Here is a 24,981-nt window from a genome sequence, read left to right as displayed (position 1 = left end):
AAAACACAGGTAAAACCCACCAATAGACAATCCCGTTTCCAAATGTTCAAAAATATTTTAAACCTCTAAGACATGTCAGCATTTCTAGATGTATAAGCATTTTAATTTAAACGACTCTATAATTTTGCTTCTATTGCTGTAAAACTAAGCTGCAGAAACGAACAATATTTATTATGATATTTCAAATGCTTATGTGTACAAATGTTTTAATTCAGTGGTGTACAATGACAGATGGCAATACCGTAGTACACTGATATTGATATATACAATGCACAAATGTATATTAATTAAACAAATGTAAATTGTACGTATAGGCCTATATTCATTTAATAATAATTACAGAATTAGTCATGACCGACTCAAGTTCCAAGACATTTTTCCATGGATATAGTCAGGTCTTGTTCTGGACTAAACAGGTTTTTTTTTTATTCATTTGAATGAGTTGACTGGATAGTAAAGGTCTAAAAGTCACCAAGACAATTAATGAAACCAGATGGTTTGGGCCCCTAAATACTCTAGTTTAAAAAACGTGGCAGTCATATCAGTGTGGTTTTACTGTGTACCCAGCACCTACAGCAAAAATATTGTTTAGAGCAGGGGTTTCAATATTTCAGATGCTACGGACACCCATATGATCACCCTCATGTGAGGGAGTATATTATAATTAAGTATGTGTGTGTGTTACATAATCTTCTTTTTATAGTAATGTACTGGTAAATGTTTTATTTATTTTACGTTTATATTAATCATACATTTTATTAATTTATTTAAGTCTTGTTGTTGTAGTTTTCATTGGACCCCCTTCCAAAATTAACAACAAAAATACTTCATTGCGAGTTAATTAGGTGTTTAAAACATACAACTACTGGTCTACTTGCTTTTTGAACTGAAACACTGAAATGCATTCATTGTGACAATTAGCCCCGGTCTCTTAGACCATTGAACTCCAATGTATTTAGAAGAATTGTTTTTGTTTCGTGGCATTTCCAATGGAAGGACACAAAATTTGCAGGACAGTCTGTGCGCTACATAAATAGCTTTTTCGCAAACATCTGCTATGTAATTTAAATTCAAAATGTAGGTCCACAATGCATTGAACAATGTTTACTTCCAACGCAAACAGACGAAGAATGAGCGCAGAGTCAGAGTGACGCGGTGGAGTACATCCGCAGCTCGCCATAGCCATTCAGCCCGCAGCAGGAAGTGTGCTGAATACACCGAGAAAAAGACGGTGGAGCCGCCCGCTGAAGAAAAAAATAGTTTAAATAATTATGGCGAGCGACTGAACATGCCATTTATTCTCTGCGCAATCAAAAAGAGCATAACCCCCATCCTTGACCATTGTGCACGTCTGTAAGTCGGGTAAGTGGTTGCAGCTTGAAGGTGTTTGTTTAATTGCACACAATGGCCACATTCATTGAATCAGAGCTCGCGAGCCTCCGGATCTTTGTGTCGCTAGGCTGTTAGCCGATTAGCACTGACCTTACTGCTAAAAGCAGAAACCGTTTCCGAGTATATGCCGGGCGTGCATCGATTCACTCAAATCCATACGGGTATTATTTGAACTACACGACTATTCTTTCAAATTTACGGAATCAACACGGCTTATTTATTTTTTTACGAGACCGTGCCGTTTGCTCTTATTTCGCGCTAGTTTTGCGAGGGGAGGCTAGCGCGTTAGCAGCGGGGGGGTTGACGCTGTCAGACAGACCGACACATTAAAATAATCGATGGGATCGCGTAAGAGCCCTGGATGCTTTCGCGCATTCGAATCCACACACGAGGTAGACTAAAAACTAGCACGAATATTTCGTCTAAAGCCTATGACGCTTCGAAAATCATCGTTTTTTTTTCCTCCCCTCACAGTCGATCTAACGTTAGCTGCAATAGCCCACCAGCTAATATTTGCACACAGCGACGCGCATCCTGTGAAAAACATACGGGTCGGGATGTAAATGTTGCTCTCCCTCACAACGATGCACACGTATTTGTCTACAGAAATGCACGTGTATTGAGCCGAAGTGGATATACGGTAATTTATATCTTAATTCGGGGTTGCCGTCTAATGTGGTGAGTCTGGGGATGGAAAATGACAAGGAATGTCGGGCATCTGCTTTTGTCCGGATAAAAAGCGGGTGTGGGAGCGTCAGGCCAAGGTCATAGCAAAGCGTTAACTGCTTCCATTTGATATAAAACAGGTTTTGTTCTAGTTAACGAAAATGTATGATTATTATTCGCTTTCTATTAGGGGTCCACATACATGTTGGGCCCACCCCGTTTCTTTCTTTGTGAGCTGCGCCATTGCAAATACAAACGGTATAATAACATTTTTCAACTGTAACAGTGTTTTGGGGGCTCAGTTTACATATTTAGATGCCTACAAGTTGCTACAAATATTTTATTTATTTATTTATAAATAAATAAAAACACCGCTAAATTCTAGTTTTCTATATTTATATGGCTTCCATGGTCATCAGGGCTTTTTAAAATAATGTTTTCCAGGCCTGGAAAAGTAATAGAAATTGAAGGAAAAAAAGAAGTAAAAAAACAAAAACAAACTTAAACATCATAGAAATATATTGGTGAATATATATTGTTCTAGTTGGGAAATAACGAAATACAATGCATAAAACGTTTAAGCTTTATTATACATATTAGAGGAAAAATGAATGAACATTAGTGTTTTTATGCTTCCATTTATGAACTTCTCACAAAGCCTCTTTATCTTTAGTTTTCATGAGAAAGTTGAATGTCCACAGAATTCCCATGGTCGTCAGGCAATAGTATCTCTCGGGCCTGTGAATTTTTCTACGCATTTTTCTAGTTTTGTTCTGAATATCAACAAGCTTTTGTGTGGAGTAAAATTATTTTGGAAGCCATTATGATTTTTTTTTTTTTAAAAGCTAGTTTTGTTTTGTCAATTGGCCAAAAACAATGGTCTGAATGATTAATTATTCATTTAAAACTCCTTATCAGTTTATCAAGGTTATGCAGTATGTGCATTGTAGATTTAGATGGTTAATTCAATAATATATGAATATCCGTTTTTTTAAAGACATGTTATCATGACAATGCCATGTTTTTTTTTTTTGTGGTAATGTCTAATAATAATTAAGTAATTAAAGTTTAGGGCTGGCAATTCTGCTTATTTATTTAGATTCCAGTAAGATTAAATATTTAGTTAATAATTTATATCAAACATATTTATTCTGTGTCTTATGGCGAAATGTTTTGATTCTATGGTTGTAAGAAAAATAGCACAGCAAAAACAACTGGACTAACTAATATAAATTTCAAACATTGTTAAAGACAAGTAAACCGTAATAAAATAAGAGCAAATGAACAAATTAGCAACAGCACAAATAAATACAACTGAAAGTTGTAAAGCTGTCCAAATTCTGCTAGAGCAATTGTAATCAAATATTAAATAACATTAGATGTAATCATTTTCTTTTGATAAATGAAATATAGATGAATCCTTATTAATGTTTCAAAAGTTATTCAGTCAAGATCAGTGAGTCACTTTAGGACCTCATGCAGGATCCTGTATAATGTTACACGTGCGGTTTCTCGACTGTTTACGTTCACTTAAGACAAAACTCAGTGTACGAAGATTTTTTTGTGTGTATTTGAGAATTCAACAAGAACTAAATTCAGTATTGCACTGTCTGTGCTTTGGAGTGTCGAATTTAGTTCTCTTTCACATTGTCTTGTGCTTAAATGGTTGGAAATAACATTAAAATGTGCACACAGGAATCACTAAACTGAATTTGTAAAAATGTTATTACAGGTATCCAAATCCTGACCTTAAAGGTCCCATTCTTCGCGTGTTTTCGAAGCTTTGATTATGTTTACAGTGTGCAATATAACATGAGTTCATGTTTCGCCTTTTAAAAAAACAGTATTTTTCACACAATTTACTTATCTGTACAGCGCTGTTTCTTCTGTCCTAAAAGCGGCCTGATGATTTCCTTGTTCAACGCGCTCTTCTCCACGTGGGAGAGCAACAAGGCCACGCCCCCTATTTTGCATGTACTTGTGGGCGGAGGGTTAGTCAACAAACGGTTCTAGTGACGTCATTACATCCCTGCACTTCCTGCTGTAGTCCAAACCGGCCGTTCGCTGTAGGCTTTGAAAGGGAACTTCTGTTAAATAAAATATCTCGCTTGGCATTGAACTTTGAGCTTTATAATTTTACAGGTATTATTTATGCTCTAACAGCAACATTACACACTAACTAAAGTTTGAAAGATAGAATCGCGAAGAACGGGACCTTTAAGGATATTCATTGATATTCAGTTCCCAAAGCCTATTAAAATTTCAGTTAAATATGGTTGTGTATATATAATATATATATATATTTTTTTTTAACGTTGGGCAGACTTACCTGTTCTTACAGTGTACTAACCTAAGAATGTACTAGGTAATATAAGGTGGGTTAAGGTTAGGTTTAGGGGTAGGGGTAGGGGTAAGTTCAGGGGTAAGTACCTAGTCAAAAAATATCAATTAAGGAGCTAATGGCTCATATAAGGGAAAAGTTTCGGGACCAAAATATTTTTTCAAGTGCCACAAAAGAATAAAAATGTCCATATAATGGTACATGAAAAAACAGTGTTATTTCCTTTTTAGCTCCTTCTATTTTTTGCTAAAATTAACTAACAAGTTAAAAGTGACTTTAAAGGTGATAGGCAAGTACAAATCGTCCTGCTATTATGGATGGGTGTGCTACAACAGGCAGTAACAGAAAAAACAGCAAAGATTAAAATATATTGAGAATAAGAGAATCCATATCAGTATCAATTAAAAACAAGATTTGTTACCGATTAGTTGGCTGTTTATCTGTAGTGATTTATCCATGTTGTGTGCACAAAAATAGACACTGCCTTCTTGCACTTTTACAGTACTTGGATGTTCATTCATTGACACATCTCCGTTGTTTTCTATCTCTCTCATGCTGGCACAGCCGTCAGCGTGGTTGCTCGATAGAGATGAGGGCTTTGAAAAAGTTTTTTCCCATTGTAACTTTGCTGTGCGTCGTCTCATTTTATTACGTCAGCACAACAAAAGATGTGATGGGCTACTCATCACAGAACATGCAGGTAAAAAGGCATGCAATTATTAATCATAACATGTACAATTATATGGTTGCCAATGGCGATCTCTTTAAAAAAAAAAAAAATTGTTAATCATTTATCATTTTAGGCGCAGTCTGGAGCCCTGCTATTACTCAGTTATTGCAATTACTATAATAAGTATATAGTAGGTACATGGGAAACAGGACTGTAAAATAAAGCGATTTATATCCATATATGTGAATCATTCAATACCATGATATTACCAACAAGTTCTAGTATAGTTTGTGTACTGATTGACCTTCGACAAATGAGCAAACATAGAAGAAATATGGTTTCTGTATCTGTATATTATTGTATTTGTGTTATTCTGTAAAGGTGGACCCATATGGCATTTTGCAGTATGGATTTTGACAGCATTGATGGAGCTTAAGCGTCCAGATGGTCTTGAATCATAGACCACTGGTTAGGTTATATACCCTAAGGGTGTGCAATCCTAACTGAGATCACAGATGCTGTGAGATGACTCTGACTCTAGACTCATTCCACATACAGCAGACTGTGCTATGCATGAGTGATGATCACATAATAAACACTTCATAGAGTCTATATTGCAACTTGTAGCACAAAATATAAGAAACAGTTGAATCTATGTAACTTTGGTTATAGTGTTTGGATGTTGGGCATTTTTTAATTTTTGTGATTAAGAATATGAATGAATAAACATGCTTTATTGTGTACTCTGTACTAATTAATATTGTAGATTATAAAAAAAGAAAAAAATATGCATTTTGTTCTCACCTCAGCTATGTACATAAAAAAATAATGTTCCTTCGGTATATTTCCCTTACTTTTTTAAATCAATAATTAAAGTAACACCTTGGTTGATACTGGATTTATGACGAGATATTTAAATAAAATGCATACATGGATGTCACAGTTTTCCAACAACTTAAAACTTGACCTAAAGATATAGTCTCATTTAGAGCTGCAATTAAACTATACTTATGACCATTTTGAAATAATATGATTTAATGTTTTCTATATTACTATTTTAAATATTTCTTCAAACCTGGTTGGAGTGTAAACAAGAATGTTTTTGCCATACTGGGCCCTATTTTTCTGCCAAATCCCTTCACATTGAAAGGTTTTGATATCAGTCACACATTGTCTGAACATAGGGTTATTGTTGAGGTGACTATTGAAGTTATTGTACTGACATCGAAATAATGCCATACAGTAGGCTTGAGAGAGGCAGGAAAATAATCCAGTCGAGATTTCTAGTGTTTCAGTTTTTTAATGGCCATTGTGTGTGGTAAAGGAACACTGTTTCTTTCATTCCAGTTTTGTGGTAAGATGAATTGTTCCCCTGTGAGGTCTAAATTGAAATGAATTTGTGGTCATGCATTTTATTTAGTTCTCTAAAAGCAAATTTCATTTGAATAATACTGTGAGATTTGTGTTTTTATCATGAATACAAAAGTGCACTAATAACTGACAGCAAACACACTGAACCCTTTTATAGAACTCCCATCTCCGAATGTTAGATTTGTATCAAACTTTTGGGTTGGAGTACAAGTTACCAAATTTCACTTGCTTTAGCGATGCCCATGGCAGTGGGCTGATTTCATATATAGTGCTGGCAATTAGTGACTCTCAAAAGCAACCAAAATAACGGTCTTAGTCTAAATGTGGCTTCAAATTAACAATACTTCCTCATAAACCAACTGTCCATGCCATACAATATTGTCTATAGTTATGAATCTGAACATGAATGTGGTACAGGAGACATTTGTACTTAATAAACCATGTTGTGTGATTCATTTAAAAAGATGTTATACATTTTGTGTCTGAAAGGGATACTCCTACAAATGCATATGCAATAAGGTCAGCCAGCCACAATCAACAACAACAAAACGCCCATGCCTTTTTGGTGCTAATTGTTCAGTGTCTATAGAAAAATCTTGACAGTAGTTTTATTTTGGACTGACACCAGCTGTTAGTAAAACATCATCTTGAATAAAACAAATTAAAACCAGTTTTGTTAAACTATGTATTAGCTTGATAATTAGAATGAACTTTACCTACACTATGTACTGACAGTCTATTTTGAATGGTAGGCTTATATTTTTTGAATGTACTGGTAATTTGCTTACATTTGGTAAAGTTTTGTCGTATAACCTAAATGTGAGATCAAATGTATCAATGCTATTATCACATAATGTGGCCACATCCATCACAAAGTTTTTGTCAAAGGCACTAGGTTCCCCTTAATGAACAGCTTTTATAACCTTTTTTTGCTCGCTATGTATTTGTTTTTAAGGTTTTAATCTAGCATTTAGATTTGTAAAATGATTCTGTCATTTTAAGTGTATTAAGCTTTTTTTTAACACTACAAAAAGTGGTGAATATAATTACATTGTTAAATAAAATTAATGTTGTTTCCATTTGTATCTTCTCAGCTTTCCTCTGATGCCCCACAACTGTCCAGACCCTCTCTGAACTGCCGCGATCGAGTGGAATTGAAAGGCTGATTGGAGAGAATATCTGTCACCCAGGTAAAATGGCTGATACTACAGAAGCAGAGAGCTGAACATCACACATTGCCCCCTTTTCTTCTTTGTTCGAGGATCATTTTATGTGGACATTTCCCCCTTCCATTTCAATTTTCTCATCATGGCTATGCATGATATGAATCGTGCCAAGGGTTTCCCTTGCAAAGAATGCGACATCATTTGCCCAAGTACACCTAGCCTACTGGAGCACATGAAAGCACACTATCATCAAGAAGACAATGGCAGATTTGAATGTGAACAGTGTGGACGCATTTTTAAGCATGCCAGTAGCTTGGCTTCTCACAAAAAAACTCATGAGATGGGCTCCTTCCAGTGCCCAGTCTGCACCAGAACGTTGCCTAATGCAATGGCGCTAAAAAACCACCTCCGTGTCCACACCCTGTCTCCAAGTGCCCAAGCAGAAGAGGAGAACGATGACAATGGTGATGAAGACAGGGATTATAATCTAGCACAAGATCTGTCGGAAGCAGCTTTCAGGAGTCACATAAACAACAGTGGAATAATGCCTGGCCATGACCATGACAAACAGAAATCTCCAGGATCTGAAGATGCCTGGGACAGACCATTTAAATGTGACCAATGTGACAGGACATATCGTCATCATGGCAGCTTGGTTAACCATAAGAAGTCTCATCAAGAGGGCATGTATAAGTGCAATGTCTGTTACAAACAGTTCAATAATCTTGCAGCTCTTAATGCTCACGAACGCACTCATTCAAAATTTAAGCCGCCTGGAATGTCCATGGGGGCTCTTGTGTCTGAAGCACAATCTGACCCTCGCCCCCTTGGCCTCCAGAATGATGACATGGCACCCAGCTTTTGCCATCTTTGTCAAGTGGTTTTGCCTAATAAAAATGACTTTCAAGAGCACCTTTTGTTACATAATGCTGCATCATCTTCATTGGGGCTAACGCGTAGCTTCCCAGGGATAGTGCCTCATAATCTTAGTTCTGTTCGGTCCCCAGCTGTTAATCCTTATACACCTGCACTAGGTGACCCTCTTCCACTGCCCCCATTACCTGACAAGCGTTATGACCCAATGCTAGGCCCTCCTGCTAATAATCCCATATATACCTGTGCATATTGTGGAGCAGGACATCCTGACTTAGAGAGTCTTAAAATTCATTATCTTACTCATGACCCACATACCACAACCCATGCTCAAGGCAGTCCTGCTATTTTAAATTCTGATGGACTGGCTTCAAACTCTCAACCATCAATATCATCATCCAGTCGTGAGACAAGGTCTCAGGAGCATTCTACAATTGATGATGGTGAACGCAGATTTAAGTGCCAAGAGTGTGGGAAAAGCTATCGACATGCTGGGAGTCTAGTTAATCATAAACGCTCCCATCAAACTGGTCATTATCAGTGCACTGTTTGCTGTAAGCAGTATCCACACTTAGCAGCCCTTCATAGTCACCTCCGTAGTCACAAAACTCGGCCAAATTCACAATCGATGGGCACAGAGGGAGATTGGCTTTCCTCTGAGCCACTCACAGGGCTAGACTCTCAACAAGGCTTTGTACATTCTCAGGACCAGGAGAGTAGTGCAGCAACCCCTATTTCACTGCCTGGTAATCTTGGTGATGCAGCACACTTTGTCCCAGATGGTTCCCATAACAGTGGCCTGGAATCACTGGAATTCCATGACCGATTTGATGGCTCTCTCGCTCAAAGCAGTTCTGGTCACTCACCTCTTCCACAAAACCATCGTCAACCAAATAGTGTCAACCAAGGCGGTATGACCAATGGTTACTTGGGTAACATAAGCTTCCATAGTCCTAGTGGTGCTTCCCTGCCAGGCAGTGGCAACCTCAAAGAAAGTACTCGTCAGAGACGTGGCCACAACCAGATGTCGTTTGGAGCACCTCAAGACAACTCCCAGGGCAACAGTAAGAGAATGGATAACAAAGATGATGACGGAGAGGTTTATCAGTGCACAGTCTGTGGAAACCATTATGCCAGCCTAAGGGCACTTCGTAGCCACTTGCGCAGCCATGGGGTTAACCAGGGGGCAGGACCCTCCTCCGCCCTCTCTCCAATTGGTGAGCAAGAGTGGAGGAGGCGACAAGAGGGTAATACAACCAGTCTTTTGATCTGTAGCATCTGTGGACAGAGCTTCAGCAGAAAGCAGGACTTGCTTAACCACCAGCTAGCCCATGGACCTCCCCGGCCAGATGGATCTACACATGGCTTGGGAGGCAATAGCTCTAATTCTAATGGCAAAATGGATGGAAGGAACCACATTTGCGTTGACTGTGGCATGTTCTTTGCAGATCGCCATCAGCTGATCACTCACCTGTGTCCAGGCAAGGCGAGAGCAGGGGCATTGAACAAGGGTATGAATGGAGCTAAAGGAATGACGGGTGGTGCTGGTACCAGTGGCAGCGGGGGCCCTGTAAACCCTCAGCAGATGCGACATTCTGATGATCGACCCCACAGGTGCGACCAGTGTGGAAGGGGTTACAGACACCCCTGCTCCCTGCTCAACCATAAGAAATCTCACAAGACTGGGGTCTTCCGCTGCCTTGTCTGCCAAAAACGCTACTACAACCTACTGGCTCTCAAGAACCACCAGAGGACTCATTTTGACTTAAAGAGGTTAGCCAGCATTGCATGTGCCCTATTATATTCTAACTGTTTAGTTCTCTTTGCATACTTTGAATGCTTATGTATTATCATGAGTTCCCCACTCATGTGATTACCCAGGTCATCAATGAATTAATAGATTTTAATGAAATTTAGAGTGTCACGGCAGTGTGCTTTGGTGATTTTCCCAGGGCAACATAACTCATACTGATGTACACACATACACGCAGTTGAGTCTGAATTTCATAATGTCTGTACCCCATTTGAGCATTGTGTAGTCATCTTTGTATTTGTAAGGGGACCTTCCCTCTTTATGTTTCTTTAATTTTTTGAAAGTACATTTTAACACTGCTTTATCTGTTTGTTTTTGTGTGTTTTGTCTTCACAGGCACAAGTGTGAGGAGTGTGGGAAAGCCTTCAAAATTCAGAAGCAGTTGATAAATCATCTACGGCTGCACGAAGAGCACAGAGCGAAGACTGGAGATCAACACCAACGTGTTCAAAGCATGTCTCATCCCAATGGTGCCCGCTATGAGGGAGGCCCATCACAGCTTCAAGCTATGAGGATGGGTGATCCCAAAATTCAGAATCCTCCTGTGAACACCAATTATGGTCAACCTCAAGGCTTCAAGAAACCGTATGCGGGGGCTAGGGCCCAGCAAGTGGATGATGGCAGCGGCCGCCGCCCCTTTGCTTGCGATCAGTGCGGACGTACTTACCGTCATGCTGGCAGTCTGGCCAATCATAAGAACTTGCATAAGATTGGTGAATACCACTGCAATGTGTGCAACTCCACTTATCCAAATCGACTGGCAATGAAGAATCACCTCAGAATGCATTTTGCTCTGAAAAAATATACCTGCTCTGACTGTGGTAGGGGCTTCAGGAACCAGAGGCAGCTTGAAACGCACACCAGCAACCAGCTCTGCAAAGATATTCCTGGTCCCCTTCCTGGTCCCAGCGTGCAGACTGCTCCTCCTCCAAATGAATATGAATGCGATGGTTGCTCTCAAGTCTTTACTACAACCACAGATCTGGCCTCGCATAACTGCAGTGCCCAGCTTCCTTCTTCCTCTGCCTCTCTTAACAGCTCCAATATGAGCATGGATACGGGTGATCTGGGGTCTCCAGAGCGTGAAGAACGTCCTTTTACCTGTGACCTTTGTGGCTGCTCTTACAAGCATGCTAGCAGCCTGCTTAACCACAAAAACACACACAAAATTGGCAACTTCAGCTGCTCGTATTGTGACAAGCCGTACTCCAACTATATGGCCCTGCGAAACCACATGCGTATCCACACGCAGAAGAAGCGACATATCTGCTCAACCTGTGGCAAGGCTTTCCGGCTGGCACGCTTCCTTCGGAACCACCAGAGAGTCCACGAGGAAGGCCACACCCGTTTTGGCTGCCCCACCTGCGGGAAGAGCTTCCAGGGTCGTTCTGGGCTGGCCAGGCACCGCTGCGGGGACAACCAGGTAGGCAAGGAGGGCGTGAGGAAGGCCACTTCAAGCACAAGAGAGGGAGAGGAATACCGGTTCACGTGAGTTTACGTCTGTTGTTCGTGTTTTTTGAAGTGAACTAGTAAAGATCACAGGTTTCTACATGTCTATTACAGGTATATGATCTCCAATCCGGCTTCCTCGGGACCATACGCGTGCCGGAATTCGGATTTTTCTGAAGTTTGGACAGTATGATTAGTGGAGACCAGATAAGTTACCCCCCTTTGCTTTCAGTTAGCAATATGCACTAGATTGTTAGGATGTCTTGATATAATAGGTACATTTTGATGTACTTACTAAGTAGATGTGTGTATTGTACTAAATATAGCCAAATCATCTCATCTATTCCCTCCTTTTATTAATTTATCTTATTGACAATATTCTAGAATGTATGGTGTAGTTTACTGTTGTTACCATTTGAACGTTCAGTTGTCATAAGTATTCATACTGAGCATTTTATATCCGCTGTAGTGTTTTCAGGAATAAATACTAATCTAGGCCCAACAGCACTCAGCAAACCATCCATTAATTAAACGCACATTTCTTAAATACTATAAATATAGCTTAGTTTGCTATTGTAGTGAAACATAAAAATCGGTTTAATTTGCTGTCAATACAATAAAAGAAAAAAGGAAGAAACTTTTTTTTTAAATGTGTCAACATACTAACAAAGAACTTGCATACTAACAAATTACATGCATGATCAGAACAAAAATTCATAGAGAAGTCAAAGATAAAAGGCAACATACTGCTTTACCACATGTGCTTAGTGCTTGGGAAAACCAGTTCACCACACATTTGTTATACTTGATTCCAACCGGAATTCAGGTCAAATCCAAAAACATTATTTGCTGTACAATTATGTGAAGGCTTCCTGTGTGTTGTCTTTCTATACTGGGTAACATTATTACCATTTTAAACCATCGAATCTTCTATGAGTTTGAAAATAGTGATTTGCAGTACATTTATCATTTATTTGTGATGATTAGGCTTGTCTTATGTGCTGTTACAAAATTATATCTACAGTTCATATATTACCACAATAAATTATATCGATTATTATACTACCACTGACTTAATTTCAACACCAAACACAATTGGTTGATACTTTTATAATTCATATTGAATTTATTAACTGCTATTAATAGGCAGTGCAATTCAAGTTACCCTGTCCAAGCTGGGACAGTTTTTTTTTGTATTTTTTATTTTAAAGTTTTGGCAGCTGGATTCAAGATCATATACCTGTACTTGTGTATTCGTCAATGCTGTTCTCATAGAAGTCAACAACCTACTGTCCAGGTTACTTTCAGACTAATCTAGGTTAACTAACTATAGAGGGGTTAAAAGGACAACGAGCTGCTGAGATTTACTTTCTCCTCTGGTTCTTTCTTCACAGATGTGACCAGTGTGGCCGTTCTTACCGGCATGCCAGCTCACTCCTTAATCACAAAAACACCCACACCATCGGCATCTACCACTGCGCTGTGTGCCTCAAGACCTACTCCAACCTGCTCGCACTCAAAAACCACCGTCGCATTCATTCTGAAACTCGACGGCATCACTGTCCAGAATGTGGAAAGGCTTTCCGCGTCTCTTCCCAGCTTCAAAATCACCGGCGTGTGCACCAAAAGGAGCGGGAGTTTGCCTGCACTCTGTGCCAGCGGAGCTTCCCTACCCAGGCTAGCTTCCGGCTCCACTTGGAAATGCAACATGGCCGTGCCCCAAAAACATCGCAACAGCCTGAGGTTTCGTCCAGTGGCTCTAATTTGGGTTGGGGCTCTGGGCTTGACCTTACGCTGATGCAGGCCCAGGGATTGGATCCTAATGGGCTCCAAAAGCTTAACCCATCACACCATGGCCCCAGTGGCAGCAGCTCATCCGGGCAACAACAACAACAACAACAACAACAGCAGTTACAGCAGAGTCGCAATGAGTCAGGGTGTAAGTCGCATGTCTGTGATCAGTGCGGCCGTGGTTACCGGCACGCCAGCTCACTTTTGAATCACAAGAACAGCCACAAGATGGGCACCTATTTCTGCAACTCCTGTCAGAAGGAATTCTCCAACCTGATGGCACTCAAAAACCACAGACGCATCCACACAGAACCCAAACGTTACCAGTGCCCGGATTGCGGCAAGGCTTTCCGTGTCTCCACCCAGCTCATCTGTCATCGCCGCATCCACACCAAGGAGAAGCCTTTCTCGTGTCAGCAGTGTGATAAGCGCTTCTCCAGCAAATCCAACTTAAGACACCATCAGAAGATCCACTGGAACAGTTCTGCACCTTCTACTGGTCTGAACATGGGTACCACCAACTTTTTGGGTATGCCCTCGGGGCCCTTTTTATAGTGGGTTAAATTTGGGAAGCAGAACTTGCAGTTTGTAATGGAGATCCATGCCAAGGCTTTTGGAGGTGCCAAAACCCCCTTTTCCTCTCACTCACCTTCATCTCTAATTGCTTGAGATGTGGCTGTGAGTCTTTTGTTGACCAGGTTGTTGTTTAGGTTAACAGAACTGTCCCTGCATGTACCCTGACACAGTGGATTAAACAATGACCGTTAGTTTTAGGTCATAGTCACATTTTCCCCACCCTTACCCTCACCCTAAACACCACAGGTGACCTTATTTGCATTTTCATAGTTCCCCTTGGGGTGGGGGACATCGAGGGCCACTGCCTTCATTTCTGATACCAGCCTTTCAAAGAAGTGCAAACTAGCTGGCGTCTTGTTTTAATTCTTGAAAACGAATTGCTTTCGGATGAGACATTTCCATATATGTTGTGTATAAAACGGCACATTTCCCACCATGGTACTGTTACATCAGTATTGTTTTTGTGATGTCACAATGGGAAGGTTAAACTGTAGCCACATTAGGTTAAAAATGGATGTGTATCCCTAGGTTCAGGGTAATGCCGCAAGAAACAAGCATATGAAAAACATACATTTCATCCCATGCCCAGCTACCCCTTTGATGACTGCCTTGAAAGCATTCACAGATTTCAATCCTAGACGATACAAAGAAAACATGTTGACTGTCTGATGAATTCCGAGACATGTCGAGCAACTTGTATGTTTAACAAGTAGAAGTAACTATGTTTAACAGTGTATAGAGCGTAATTGAAATGTCTTCAGTTTTTGGAGGCAACACATTTCTGTGTTGTGTAGGACTGTCAACGTTTTTTTTTTTTGTATTCCTCCCCATTTCTTTTGATGTTCTAACTTTTCTAACTTGTGTGTTCTTTGCAGCACGAAGATGAGCTTCAAACATTATTATTCAGCAGATGACAGCATTGCGCTTATTGGGTTCATTTCTTAGTGGCATCATTTGTTCGTTCTCCCTTTAATTTTATGATGTTGCTCAGAACCCATATTTTAAAACTGCAACTAACTTGCTAGTGTATAGAAACGATAGGTTGTGCTAAGAAAAAAAAGGAGAAAAGCGAAAGGGGTGAAAAATGTATATTGATAGGCTTGTAATGGCATTTGGTTTTACCTTGTATTGTATTGTACCTCTGACTGTATTATTTACAGGAAAACTTTTATAAAAGATCACTGTAGTATGCATTTTATTTATATTAACACTTGTAACTGAAAACGCTAGTTTTAGAACTCCCAGTTTTAGGATTACTTGTTTCAACCCCTCCATTATCCAGAGGCTATTGGACACGGAGTCAGGAATGGCAGGACTCCTAAAGAACACTTGTTATAGTGACCGTAATCTCCTATTTTGTTGCCATTATTTGTTATGCTTTTAAATGAACATTTCTGTCCCTTGTGCAATAAACAGGGAACTGTAATAATGTGTGTTTTGTTTGCAGTACAATGTGTAAACATATCACTGTATTATTATTATTATTATTGCCTTTCTCATGTGATGTCATGACTGTCTCCCCCACGCTCATGTCAAGATTGGATGTGCCTGTTTCACACTTTAAGCTCACACGTTAAGGAATGATTTATGTAATCATTACAATCAGCAAGGCAATCTTATTTTAACTCATCAGTTACACTTTTATGTAACGCATGTATTTATTTGTTTTGGGCTTTTTCTTATTTAATTGCATTTGTTTGTTTTCAAACTATATTACCTGGGAGCACTGGTGCTACGCCGATGTATTTTAAGTGCAAATGAAGTTGTGTGCACTGTGTTCAGAGCATGGGAAGAATATATATTTTACGTTCCTATGCCCTTGCAAATTTTACACAATTGGATAAAAGGAAGTTCTTCCCAGGTGCACAGTTGCTACTTTGATCAAGTTTCAATATTTTTTTTCCCCTCGTTATATATATATATATATATATATATATATATATATATATATATATATATATATATATATATATATATATATATATATATATAAAAAATAAAATGTGTGACTCTATACTTTTTTTAAGCTACATTTTGATAATTCATTTCCTAAAAGAACATGTTTGAATTATAACCTCACTGCTATCAAATAATACAAATAAATAGCTGGAAAATTAATGTAACATTTACTTCAAATTTATGTGTGATTTTAAAGTTTGTCACTTATGGTTGGTGTTCTGAAAAAGTCACCATCCACCATTTGGTAACGTTTGGTGTCATGGTGTCTTTGTTAAAGTCTGTTTATTATGGATGTTTCCATTCATGGGTTTTAGGATGTTTAATGCACCTGGCAGCTGGGGTTAGCAGTTCGTTTACTATGGTCAGTAAGAATTTAAATGATAGAACACAACATATTACATACTGTTACTTATTTAATAAACACATAGTTTTTCTCACACAAGAATAATCAAACTCTCATCAGTTTCTATCTTGCTCCTTGTTCAGACTAATCGCTAGTTTGATGCTCTTTTTTTGTTCAATCTAGGTAGGCTATCCTTCTTAACTTCAGAGCATTTCCCATTTTTTGACTAATACATCATTATTTAATATTTCTGTATACTATATTTTTATGAATATGTAATACTTATTTTACTGATATACCTAATTCAGAATGACTCATAAATGGGAGGTGTCAGTGGTTTTATTTAGTTTGGCTAGTGGGAGTTTAAACGGAATTGGGGGTGAGATGGGAATTGCAATTGAGACTTGGGTCTCTTGTGTCCTTGAGCGGTATTTGTTTTATCTAAAATCCCAAAATCAGAAACAGAGCTAATCAAAATGTTAATTAAAATTAAAGAGTTTAATTTAAAAAAACATTCAATAGGGCCGATGAACGTATCATGCCAGTTAAATGCAATCTGCAGATGTCTAAATATGGGCATGCATTGCTGCAACAGCGACCACTAGAGCCTTAAGAAATCACCACGCGTGACATCACAAGAAAATCGCGCCATTTCTTTACCCCAGAGTCAGAGCGAGCACACAAATCTCAAGTATTCCAAAGGTAACGAATCAAATGATTATATACATTTTGTTTATAGAACAACACGATGGTAATCGTATCATTTAGCTATTTCTCGTAAAGAAATAGTTCACTCTCAAAAGAAAAATGTACGTTTCTTACCTCATTTCGATTTGGAGGAATAACGTCCGTCATTAACGCCAAAAAAGCACCATAACAGTTTAAAAAAAAGTAGTAAATATGACTTAAGATTGTGTTCCAAGTGTTTAAAAAAGTTTTGTGTGAGGAATAGACAAAAATTAAACCATTATTCACTGATCATTTTGCCCACAAACCGAAGCTGTTATCAACTGAGCGTTAATTGCGTCCAGTAACGTATTGCGTTGACGAATGGACGCCATAATGATGGCGAACATTATTATTCAACAATTGCTTAAATTGCAGTCTTTTCCCCGCATTAATTTATCAAATGGCGTTTTTAAGACTTAAAATGTAGCCTAACACACGAGTCATACTGACTTCATGAGATAATAATCAACATTTTTATACAAGACAGATATCTTATTCACAAACGATTACAACTTCTTTATAATTAACATTGGTTTTGGGATACTGAGAATGTTCAAATGCTATTTGTGAATGTAAATTCATCTGATTTTTTTAGGTGCTGGGTGACAAATAAATGTGGTTGATTGAGGTATTGGGCTGTCCATTAGATGGTGAAAGATCCTTTAGGTAAGTTTTCACCTTCAACCAGACTTGTTTGTTAGTTTGGCTAATGCTCTGAAACCAGTAAAGCTTTTTAGTAGCCTGTTTCATTCTTTAATTTCAAAGAAACAGTGCAGTTGCTTGAGAGCAAAAGAATGCATGCAGTTTCTCAATTCAGATTCAGATAAGTCATTTACATGGAGGAGTCCATTCAGGTCCAGCAGCACAATTTTATTGGCAACGTATTCCTGTTTTGAGGCTTGAGGCTGTGATCTGTTTTGGGCCCTCTTTGAAAAATGTGTTTCTGAGGGTGTGAAGTGAAAATTGCATGTTTTTACACCTATAGAAACTACATGCATAATTCATAGGTTTCATGGGATTAATTGGTCTGAATTGAGAGTAATAGGGGAGAGCGGGGCACAACCCTTAGTTGCACAGTTATGTTGTCACATTTCACTTTCATTCTTTCGAGGTAAATCAAGAAAAAACTATACCCCGTATTAATGGAAGAAAACTACATAATTGTACTAGATGTGTGCAATTAATGTGGGAAAAATGAAATACTCTGAACCACAAGTGAATTTACACAAACCACATGTGGGTTGTACCCTGCTTTCCCCTATCTAAAACTCAGCATAAAACATTAACACCCAAAGCTTGTAGCTCAATGACTGAATTATTTTTAAACGAAAATGTACTGCCTGTTGCTTAGCAACTGGAAAACCAGCCCTTCATACCTGCCAACTTTGGCAAGTTTTCACTGAAAGGACTAAATTAATTAATTTAGAGTAATGATAAGCACTTGTTGGTCTTGCACAGCTCCCAGGGCATCTTCTGGTGCAATCAATAACAACGTAATTGAGCAAAACCGCATTATCTTTCTAAATAACTTTATCTACTTTGCACACAGGGGTCTGGGGTGAATTCATGTGGCTGGCTTAATAGTTAATTGAAAGCGTGTCCAACGCTTTACAGTGGATGAAACATCTTTAGCACCATTCGGATGGAATTATCTTGCTAGATGGCATTTACGTTACAATTACTAGTAAGGCATCTTATTTGATGAACTGATGTGACTTCTGTCATTTTGTCTATTGTTATAAATTGACATTTGCACAAGTTGCAACATTTTATGTACATTATTAAGGGGACACCTGATACTGCTCAAATTCTTCATTGATTGTAATTTTTATTTTGGAATGGATGCCAGCATACTGAGCAGTTTGTTGGAATAGGTTTAACAAGAAAATACTATTTTATTTTTTTGTACTTTATTTCAACATTTCACCTTTAATTCATTGTGTGTTACTTGCTGTTTCTTTGTTAGCTATTTTTTGAGTGAAAAGTATTTCTATAGCCATTTTTTCCCCAGTGCAGGCAGTACTTGAAACTTCAACTGTGTTTATTTTACACAGAAAGTTGGCAAAATATCTAAATCCAGAGTGATGGTGTAAACACTGTAAAACAAAAGTCAATATAAATGTTTGATGCATATACAAGCTTTTGTCATATTATTGACTTCTCCCAACCCTGCTCATGATATGAGAAAGGAGTAAAAGTAGGGAAGACAACTACAGCAGTTGTACACTGGACAATCGTTTTTCTTTATTTTTTGTTTCAGTTCATAATATCTGTTTGTTGGGGTTTTTCTTTTTTCATTTTTCATTTCAACTTAAAATTTTGACACACTTATAAAAGACAGCATCTGCATAGAGTTCTCATCTTAAAGATCCATGGAGAAAAGAGGGAGAGAGAGAGAGAGGGGGGAAAAGAGAGAGAGAGAGAGATTGTGAGAGAAGGGAGGAAGATAGCAAAGGGTTTAGGCGAGGAGAGGGATACTGGTACGCCACACTAACCAAACAGAACAGCAAACAGTATTACAAGAGAGAGGGAAGAGAGAGGGACAGTTAGGTTGTTTGTTTGTATCTTTTTCCTTTTTTTACAATACAGTACACATACACACAGAAAATAAAAGACAGAAATTGCAATTCCAGTCAAAGTTGCAGAAATCGATTTAATTTCTTCCTTCCCATCCTTGGTGCCCATCTCATTGAGGTTTCTGCCCTGAATGCATGTTAAAACTTAGATCCTAGTGTGGTGAGAAGACGGTTGGCGACACACAAAACGACGACTGGAACCCCGGTTAGTGGCTGTTGTTTCCCTCAACTCCCACAATAAAATTGAAGTCGGCGTTCTTCAGTGCTTTCAAATGTGTGTGTGAGAAAGCCCTTTTCTTTGTATTGCACAGATGAGTGTGTTTCTGTTTGCTTCGAGCATTATTGTTTTAAAGAGAACTTCCAAATCCCAAGAACTACTCTTTGTGTAAGACCAGAGCTCATCCCGTGTTACGTTTAGCTTTTGAGCTTCAGCCATGCTACAGTCTATGCACGCAAGGTTTTCTAACCGACACAAACATATACCACAAAATGCACAAAAATGCCAGTATATGTTCTAAATTTGACATTGCCAATATGGTGGCCCTCTGCAAGAAAAGCAGTCAAGTTGCATGGAAGCTACAGATGGTGTGCATTTGACCTGTAGACCAATCAATGGTGTACATGGAGGGAAGCACGTTTTTCCCCCAGAGTTGAACCGCTAAAGGCTCTCTGAGGTAACACAACATATTTTATTGATTCTGATGTTAAAGCGTTATTCCACTTTTCTTCATTATAGAGCACCCTTGACATCACTGCTTTAAGACAAGCGAGCAGTCAGCAGCAAAGCGCTGCGACCAGGGCAAAGAATAAGAAAATCAATCAACCTCACAACTTTGACAGGAACTATTTTAGTAGTTTTATACATGGACATGCAAATCATTTTTTCTCTCTTTGAAATATTTACAATAATTACAAGACAAGATCAGTTCAGATTGACAAAATCGCGAGCATTCAATATTACTACTAATATAACACAACTTCTCGGGATTTTTAAATCATTGTAGTTATATAATTCATCACATTTGATAATGGTATAATTCAATTATGTCATCCTTATCCAGTCATCTTCCCGTTCTAATTAGAATAGTGTTTTCATCACATCATTACAGGCCATCCTCTGTAATTGATGATCATTTTGCTGAAATCACAGTTTGAGCACCATCTCCACAAACCGTTTCCTCGTTCTAAATCTAACACTGAAACAAGAATACTGGTATAAAGTTTAATGGGAATATACATCAAAGGAATGACACAAAAGGGGACGAAATTAAGGAGGATCATGGCTGGGGCTGTTGAGAAAAATCACGATCGCAGGTCTTAGGTGCAAGAAGTCGTATCCGTTAATGTCAAAGTCTTTGAGAGCTGTCAGTCAGGTGCGATGCATCTCCTAGACAGCTAAAGCACACGTGGAAACTAAGCAGCGAGCATTACAATACACAAAGCAGTCTACGTAGCTGAGACGTTTCGTTGATCATGGCGGGAGCGCTCTTAGCTTTGTTGCATCGTCGCTCGCTCGCCGTGCAGTTTGGGCGTAAGGGTTTTTTCTTCACCTGCAGTGATGAGGCACTCAACAACCCCAACCAAAAAGACTATTATGCAGTTAAACTCTAAAAGGTACATTGTATTTTTTTTAAATATATAAGTAGTTTGTAATTTTCACTCATTTACAAAATGCCTTCTCAATGTGCTGTGTTATGCCAGTGCTGTCTGGTCATATCAGTGTCTGTGTGACGAACATCCAAAAACAGTGTTGGAAAATGAAAATAAGACAACTGAGAAAACTTTCATCCAGATCTGTGCCCATGTTAGTATACAGTTTTTTTTTATTATTATTATTTCATTTTCTTTTAACCAGAGCTGATCTAATGTCTACGTCTAATGTATTGCCAGCACAGAGGAAGCAATGCAAGTGAGCTGAACAAGGGGTAAATGGCAACATAAACAGCATCATTGAGGGGAGAAAGAAAAAACAACATACAGTACACACAACAGATTTGTTTTGTACGTAGCTGTTTTTGGAGAAAGTGCTTTAAAAGGAACAAGCTTGTGTAGTATACATTATACATATTGTTCAGAATGAATATAAATAAATAAATAAATAAACCTTTATATTGAGAACATTGTCGCTGAAAGTAGTGTAACTGAAAACATAGTAAATGTATACGCAAGATAGTTCACAAGTTTACGGGTGGGGAGGACTACACAATACAGTTGACTGTAACATTGTGCTCTGTACTCGCATAACGCTTTGGCTTTTTAGTCTTATTACTTTTCTTAACATTTGAATGAAGTCGGCACAAAACTGGAGCGCTAGAGCTGCATACCATAGACCTGCAGACCAGAGAAGCCCCTTGCGCCCGACGCCGGTTAGCGTTGCGGTGCGCCCGAGGGCTCCAACAGCAAACGAGCACACACACACATCCACACACACAAATGCTCATGCTCACTTATACAGCAACGTGTACGTAAAAAAGGAAAAAATGCCGAAGGGACAGGGCACGCATACATGGCCTTTTGAGTTGCACAATTCGACACCGCAGCACACGACTCACAATAAAGAATAGTCTTACGAAATAATTCACATATCATCACCGGTTAAGCACAACAATCAAGTTTGGGAATACATCAGGGGAAAGGGAAATGAACAAGATGCGCAAAAATGATTCGTACCCAGAGTGTTTCCAGAGGGTGAGGAGGGGGGGAAATACGTTGTTTTACACTATGGACGTGGTTTAGGAACAAAATACCTGACAACAAACAGATTTTGTATTCATGTGCACATCCACAGGGAACACATTCATGGGGACCACGTTAAAACTCCAGCATCGTCAGGGTCATGATAAAATCGGCAGGAGAAATATTAAATGAAGTTAACCCCCCTCCCCCCATCCAACCCTTTGAGATTCTTCATAATAAATAATCATAAATTTAAAAAAAAACAAAAAAACAAAAAAACATATTAACAAAACGATACAACCCAAAAAATGTGGCGGCATAAGACATTGTTTTCTTTGATTGTAAAGTGCACACATGATCGAGAGCCATGCAAACTAACAAAGCGAAAGTTGCATGCGTTAACAAATAAGGGCCTTCCAGCTATATCGTCTACTAAAAAACAACACCGACATACATATTTACCTCATTTTACCATACATGTAAGTGATTCGACACTAAATACACAAGTTTCAAAGAAAACATGCTGGACGTTACTGGAATGATTAAAGCAAAAAAGTCCCAGCCCTCTGCCTCAGGCTTTCTAAAAAGTATACAGTATATATCCCCAAAATCTTTCCTGTTCCCTACTACTTCACTTAAGGTAGGTAAAGGAGTGGCGGGACGGGGTGGGGGGGCTCCTGTTATATATTCTATGATAAGCAGTACATGGAAAATGAAGTCCATATTGAGAAAAGGAGTGCACTTTCAGAGTTGGTACATGTTCTGTAACGTCATGAACATGAGGGTGAGTGCATTCTAAGAGTGCGACTAATCTGAATCAAGCCAAGAGGGATTCTGTATCAACAAAAATAAAAATAAACAGAGCTAAAGTTTGGTTTTTTGAATTTTAGCCCTTGAATTTAAAACGAGCAGTACATGATTAACCAAGCTGGCACTTTCTGTCCGCAAAGAAAAGGATGCAACAAATTAATGATACAATTGTTTGATTTGTTTAAAAAAAAAATCTTTGGACAAAATCAAAGCGTCTTATTCTAAGCTAGCGTTATCTTGACAAGATGCTGTCTCTCTGGGCGTTCAGAGCTGGATTGGAGTTGTTTCATATAAAGTTTGTGAAAATTAGTCACTGCATAATAAGTGTCCTACAGGTTTCTTCAACTGAACTGAAGAATTCATCTACGTAACTATTTAGTCAGATAGCTCATCAAGAGCTTGTCTCGTCTCAGATATGTAGAATTTAATAAGATCCAACTATCATGTCCTAGTAGTTAATTTTATTAGTCTCTCTTCTTTAACTAGCACCAAGGTGAAAAACTTCAAACTCCCAAATCGATCCTTCAAAACCAAAAACGGTCCTGTTCAAGCCTATTATATTATAACATAAAATATATATGCAATTCATTAAACAAGGCAAATAAAAAATGCAAAACTAACGATTAACTGAAAAATAAGGAATATTAATTTCAGCAGACCTAACCACCCTCCAAAAGATAATATTTAGGCTAGGCGTTGCTTCAAGTATTGACATTTTCTTTTCTCAACGAAGAAATCTTCGGTGTAGACAAATTAATTTTGTCTCTTTCAGAATCATTCCATAGGTTGCCATGAATTAATTCAAAAAACAGGGGGAATCAAAACTGCATAGTTCAACAGTTTGCGCAATGCCACCCTATCGATCCCAGCTTTCTATATGTTAAATGAAATGTCCGTTCCTTCACTGCCTACCTTCTACAGTACAGCAAAAGTCAAAAGAAAATCATCTTTATGTACAAACGTGGTGATATCACTTCCTCTCACAATTCACAATGATGTGTGCTTCTTTTTTCTTCATTTGTTTATGGTTGCCCACAGTAAATCTATTAAGACAGAAATTCAGCTATGAGGTTGACAGTGCTTTTAATCTACAGCACTCCATCGGTAATGAACTAATAAGGTAATAAATGAGATTTCATTTGAATGCAAGCAACCACTCGGAACGTTAGGCCATTGAAATCGGACTAGTACTACTGTCTATAACATCTATGTTCAGTTGGTTAGTATTTGTAATGATAGTATGGTTTGCCAAACACCGTGTTCTGCCGGAACTTAAAACAATTTAGCAGTTGCTGGCACTGTCCTGGAGGCCCCCCCAAAAATAAAAGCAACGCTAAAAAAATAAATAAAAAAAAAGTTGAGTTTTATTCCTTTACAGGTAGTAACCCATGTGCTGCTTTTATGTTCAATACATTTACATGTACAGATTGTAAATATTATGTGTATTTGAACCCACTTTTGTATATATTTAAATCAGCTAGTACGTAACATCTCCTTTTATTTATTTATTTTTTTGATTGTTTGATTTTTGAATATTCAATTTTTACCCCTTCCCAACCCCCATTTTATGACAGTTTCCTTATCTCGTATTTAAGTGGATAAAACACTCAGCTTTCCAAGTGTTTGTCTTTCTTCATGTCGTTTAGAAGCCTAGGGTTCCTCCGATAGTGGACGCCAAAACCACTCCCAAAATTACACAGCAGATGATGATCATGATCTTCTTCTGCAGGGGGCGAAAAAAGAAGGAGAAAGAAAGAAAGATGTGTAATTAAACAGCCAA

The 24,981-nt window shown here is 38.5% G+C and overlaps 3 protein-coding genes across 9 annotated transcripts in view; 2 read left to right on the top strand and 1 right to left on the bottom strand.

The window, feature by feature from the left end:
- Positions 1 to 970: 970 nt before the first annotated feature.
- Positions 971 to 15,537, top strand: si:dkey-89b17.4 (zinc finger protein 646). Of its 4 annotated transcripts, XM_067426178.1 has the most exons (5): positions 971 to 1,362; positions 7,535 to 10,252; positions 10,629 to 11,780; positions 11,856 to 11,949; positions 13,135 to 13,274. In XM_067426178.1, the coding sequence occupies exons 2-4, from the start codon at positions 7,749 to 7,751 to the stop codon at positions 11,932 to 11,934; spliced, it is 3,735 nt and encodes a 1,244-aa protein (XP_067282279.1). In that variant the 5' UTR covers positions 971 to 1,362; positions 7,535 to 7,748; the 3' UTR covers positions 11,935 to 11,949; positions 13,135 to 13,274. The 4 variants fall into 4 exon arrangements, with proteins under 4 accessions (XP_067282279.1, XP_067282276.1, XP_067282278.1 ...); XM_067426175.1 differs by lacking the exon at positions 11,856 to 11,949 and having other exon boundaries at positions 978 to 1,362; positions 13,136 to 15,537; XM_067426177.1 differs by lacking the exons at positions 971 to 1,362; positions 11,856 to 11,949 and adding an exon at positions 1,531 to 1,553 and having other exon boundaries at positions 13,136 to 15,537.
- Positions 15,538 to 16,155: 618 nt separating this feature from the next.
- The window catches only part of si:dkeyp-113d7.10 (zinc finger and SCAN domain-containing protein 16), a 97,889-nt gene continuing 89,063 nt past the window's right edge, over positions 16,156 to 24,981 (top strand). The window contains exons 1-2 of one of the 4 annotated variants that reach the window (XM_067426189.1): positions 16,156 to 17,112; positions 17,735 to 17,805. In XM_067426189.1, coding sequence (XP_067282290.1) covers positions 17,787 to 17,805 — 19 coding nt within the window. In that variant the 5' untranslated portion in view covers positions 16,156 to 17,112; positions 17,735 to 17,786. Of the gene's footprint in view, positions 17,806 to 24,981 lie in introns of all 4 variants that reach the window. The other 3 variants (XM_067426186.1, XM_067426188.1, XM_067426187.1) reach the window with 3 other exon arrangements.
- Positions 19,359 to 24,981, bottom strand: part of stx1b (syntaxin 1B) — a 51,513-nt gene continuing 45,890 nt past the window's right edge. The window contains exon 10 of the mRNA XM_067426191.1: positions 19,359 to 24,924. Within this exon, the coding sequence (XP_067282292.1) occupies positions 24,844 to 24,924 (81 nt within the window). The 3' untranslated portion in view covers positions 19,359 to 24,843. The remainder of the gene's footprint in view (positions 24,925 to 24,981) is intronic.

The sequence above is a fragment of the Pseudorasbora parva genome, chromosome 19 (genome assembly GCF_024679245.1).
Source record: "Pseudorasbora parva isolate DD20220531a chromosome 19, ASM2467924v1, whole genome shotgun sequence".
Classification (NCBI taxonomy): Eukaryota; Metazoa; Chordata; class Actinopteri; order Cypriniformes; family Gobionidae; genus Pseudorasbora; species Pseudorasbora parva.
Note: the sequence above shows the minus strand (reverse complement) of the source record. Positions and strands in the feature narration are given on the sequence as shown.

Coding starts and splice junctions, on each gene's coding strand:
- si:dkey-89b17.4 (XM_067426175.1), top strand. CDS start 7,749: ATGGCTATGCATGATATGAATCGTGCCAAGGGTTTCCCTTGCAAAGAA. Junction 10,253..10,628: donor ACTCATTTTGACTTAAAGAG/GTTAGCCAGCAT, acceptor TTGTCTTCACAG/GCACAAGTGTGAGGAGTGTG. Junction 11,781..13,135: donor GGAGAGGAATACCGGTTCAC/GTGAGTTTACGT, acceptor CTTTCTTCACAG/ATGTGACCAGTGTGGCCGTT.